The sequence below is a fragment of the Stegastes partitus genome, unplaced genomic scaffold, assembly GCF_000690725.1.
Source record: "Stegastes partitus isolate 25-593 unplaced genomic scaffold, Stegastes_partitus-1.0.2 Scaffold954, whole genome shotgun sequence".
NCBI classification, from domain to species: Eukaryota; Metazoa; Chordata; class Actinopteri; family Pomacentridae; genus Stegastes; species Stegastes partitus.
Window position 1 is genome coordinate 46,171 of NW_007578685.1, and position 2,127 is coordinate 48,297.

The 2,127-nt window shown below is 49.5% G+C and overlaps 1 protein-coding gene across 1 annotated transcript in view; it reads right to left on the minus strand.

Moving 5' to 3' along the window:
- pcid2 (PCI domain containing 2) overlaps positions 1-1,353 on the minus strand; it is a 10,595-nt gene extending 9,242 nt beyond the window's left edge. The window contains 6 exon segments of the mRNA XM_008294322.1: positions 12-53; positions 121-186; positions 448-521; positions 590-679; positions 768-861; positions 1,272-1,353. Of these exon segments, the coding sequence (XP_008292544.1) occupies positions 12-53; positions 121-186; positions 448-521; positions 590-679; positions 768-803 (308 nt within the window). The 5' untranslated portion in view covers positions 804-861; positions 1,272-1,353.
- Between the last annotated feature and the right edge of the window lie 774 nt (positions 1,354-2,127).

Below are 2,127 nucleotides of genomic sequence, written 5' to 3' on the forward strand. Positions count from 1 at the left end.
TGTCCACTCACCAGTTCTCCTCCTTGTGGGACTGGAAGGCTCTGAGGAAGGACGTGGAGGGTCAAGGAGCTGATCGACTGTATTGATTAGAGCTACTGGTCGGTTTTCTCTGAAGGATATTGAACGACGAGCGTCTGGAACTTGTAGGCCTCAACGAAGTCGTGATTGGCCACCGCGTACGTGCACCTGCAACAGTCACGGTGACATCATCACGCTGCCCGGTTCAGGTGAACCCGGTCGACATCAAAGCGCAGATCAATAAATATGAAAATTAAAATGTTTCAGAAACGAGATGATATAGAAAATACAGGAAGTGACAACAGTTCATCAGAACATTGATTGTTCTCTCTCTAAAGAACCGATAACCAGTAATCAGAGATCAATAATCACTCATCAATACTCAGTGACCCTGACCCAGTCACCACTGATCAATAACCTATGACCCACCTGAGGTGAGCCGCCACCATCTCGTCATACGGCGGCTCCAGAACCTGCTGACATTTCTCCTCTGGACTCGCCAGCTGCAACACAAACACAGGTCAGGTCGTATCCTGGCAACGCAGAGAGCACCTGTGGGGCGGGGCCTCACCTGGAGGCGGGGGTTGGCCACGTGCGGGTGTTTGAAGGACAGGAGCTCAGCGCAGAAGGAACCCTCGTGGTTATCGATGGCCTCGTAGATCTGCAGGAGCAGAAGAAGAAGATGAAGAAGATGATGAAGGTGCAGCGGCAGGCCGTGGGGGGTCATGGGGGGCGGGGTCAGAGGTCACCTGCTGCAGGTACTGGTTGATGGTGATGTGAGCCATGAGCAGACAGTTCCTCCACCTGCCCAGGTGTTCCTCCAGGAAGTGTCGGTTATTAAAGCTGCTTCACAGACGAGAGACACGTGAAAACAACAAGGAGACAGAGTCACCAATAGATCGATACTCCAATAAACATATGAATCAATCGATCAGTGCCGGAGGAAGAGGACAAACATCGTGGTTTTAACAGCAGTGAGTTCTGTTTTCATCGACACTAAAACGTTCAACACGTTTAATTCTTACGCGAAGTTCTGGTTCTGCAGCAGCCGGAAGCAGAACCGAACACTGGAGAACATTAATGGAACCTTGAAGGAACCTTTGATCAGCGGCGCGCTGATGAATGAACGCCTCAGCTAACAGGCTAGCTGTTAGCATTAGCTCCGCCGGCCTTCACGCACCGCTTTACGGTAAACGGGAAGCAAACAACACGTAAACAAACAACACGTAAACAACAAACAAACAGCCACGAACCTTCAACACGCAGATCTGAGCAGAAACGCGTCCAACGTCGGCTTCAGTTCGCTCACACACCCGGACCGCTTCACCGACGGACACCCGGAAGACGCGCGCAGGTATTTCACAATAAGGTGTGCATCAAAATAAAAGCCTTTCCTCCTGCTGTGGTGCTTCATGAAGGAGCCTCCGGGACACGAACACGCTGCTCAGGACAACATTCATGTGCCTCTGGACTAGTCTGGGGTTTTTTATATTTCACCAAATAAAAACAGAAACAACGTCTTCACCACCTGTTGCTGGGAACTTCCGGTTGTCCTCCACCTTCCCAGGAACAGGAAGTGGACTCACTGATGCAGAGCAGGATCTCAGTTACTGCAGTAACTCAGCAAATACTTTGTTCCTTTACGTCTGAGCGTGTCATGCGACCAGAACGTTGACGTGACGTTGGGACCGTGGCGTTGTCCAAATGTTTTTATTTTGTCTTCCTGTTTTTGAGGAAACTCAAACATGACAAACAAAGTGTCTGTAAATCTTTATTGACACAAAGTGACAGCTGGTCTCATCCAGTCACTAACGACAGACACAGCTGATGCTTTAATCACTTTTCTGCTTTTCAGCAACAACCAGACGGAGACGAAAACAACAAGCATTAATGTATATTTGACCTCTGACAGCAGGGGGCGCCACAGCATTAGTGTCCAGCTCGTCAGAATATCAGGCAGATTGACCTGATCTGTCAGAGGCAGGTTCAGGTAGCCACAAACACTGAGCCACGAGTTCACCACAACTCATTTACAAGTATTTACAAGGAGCAGTGGTTGGTACCAATAGCTACCAGCCACTACACAAAGCCACAGGTAGCCACTAGTAG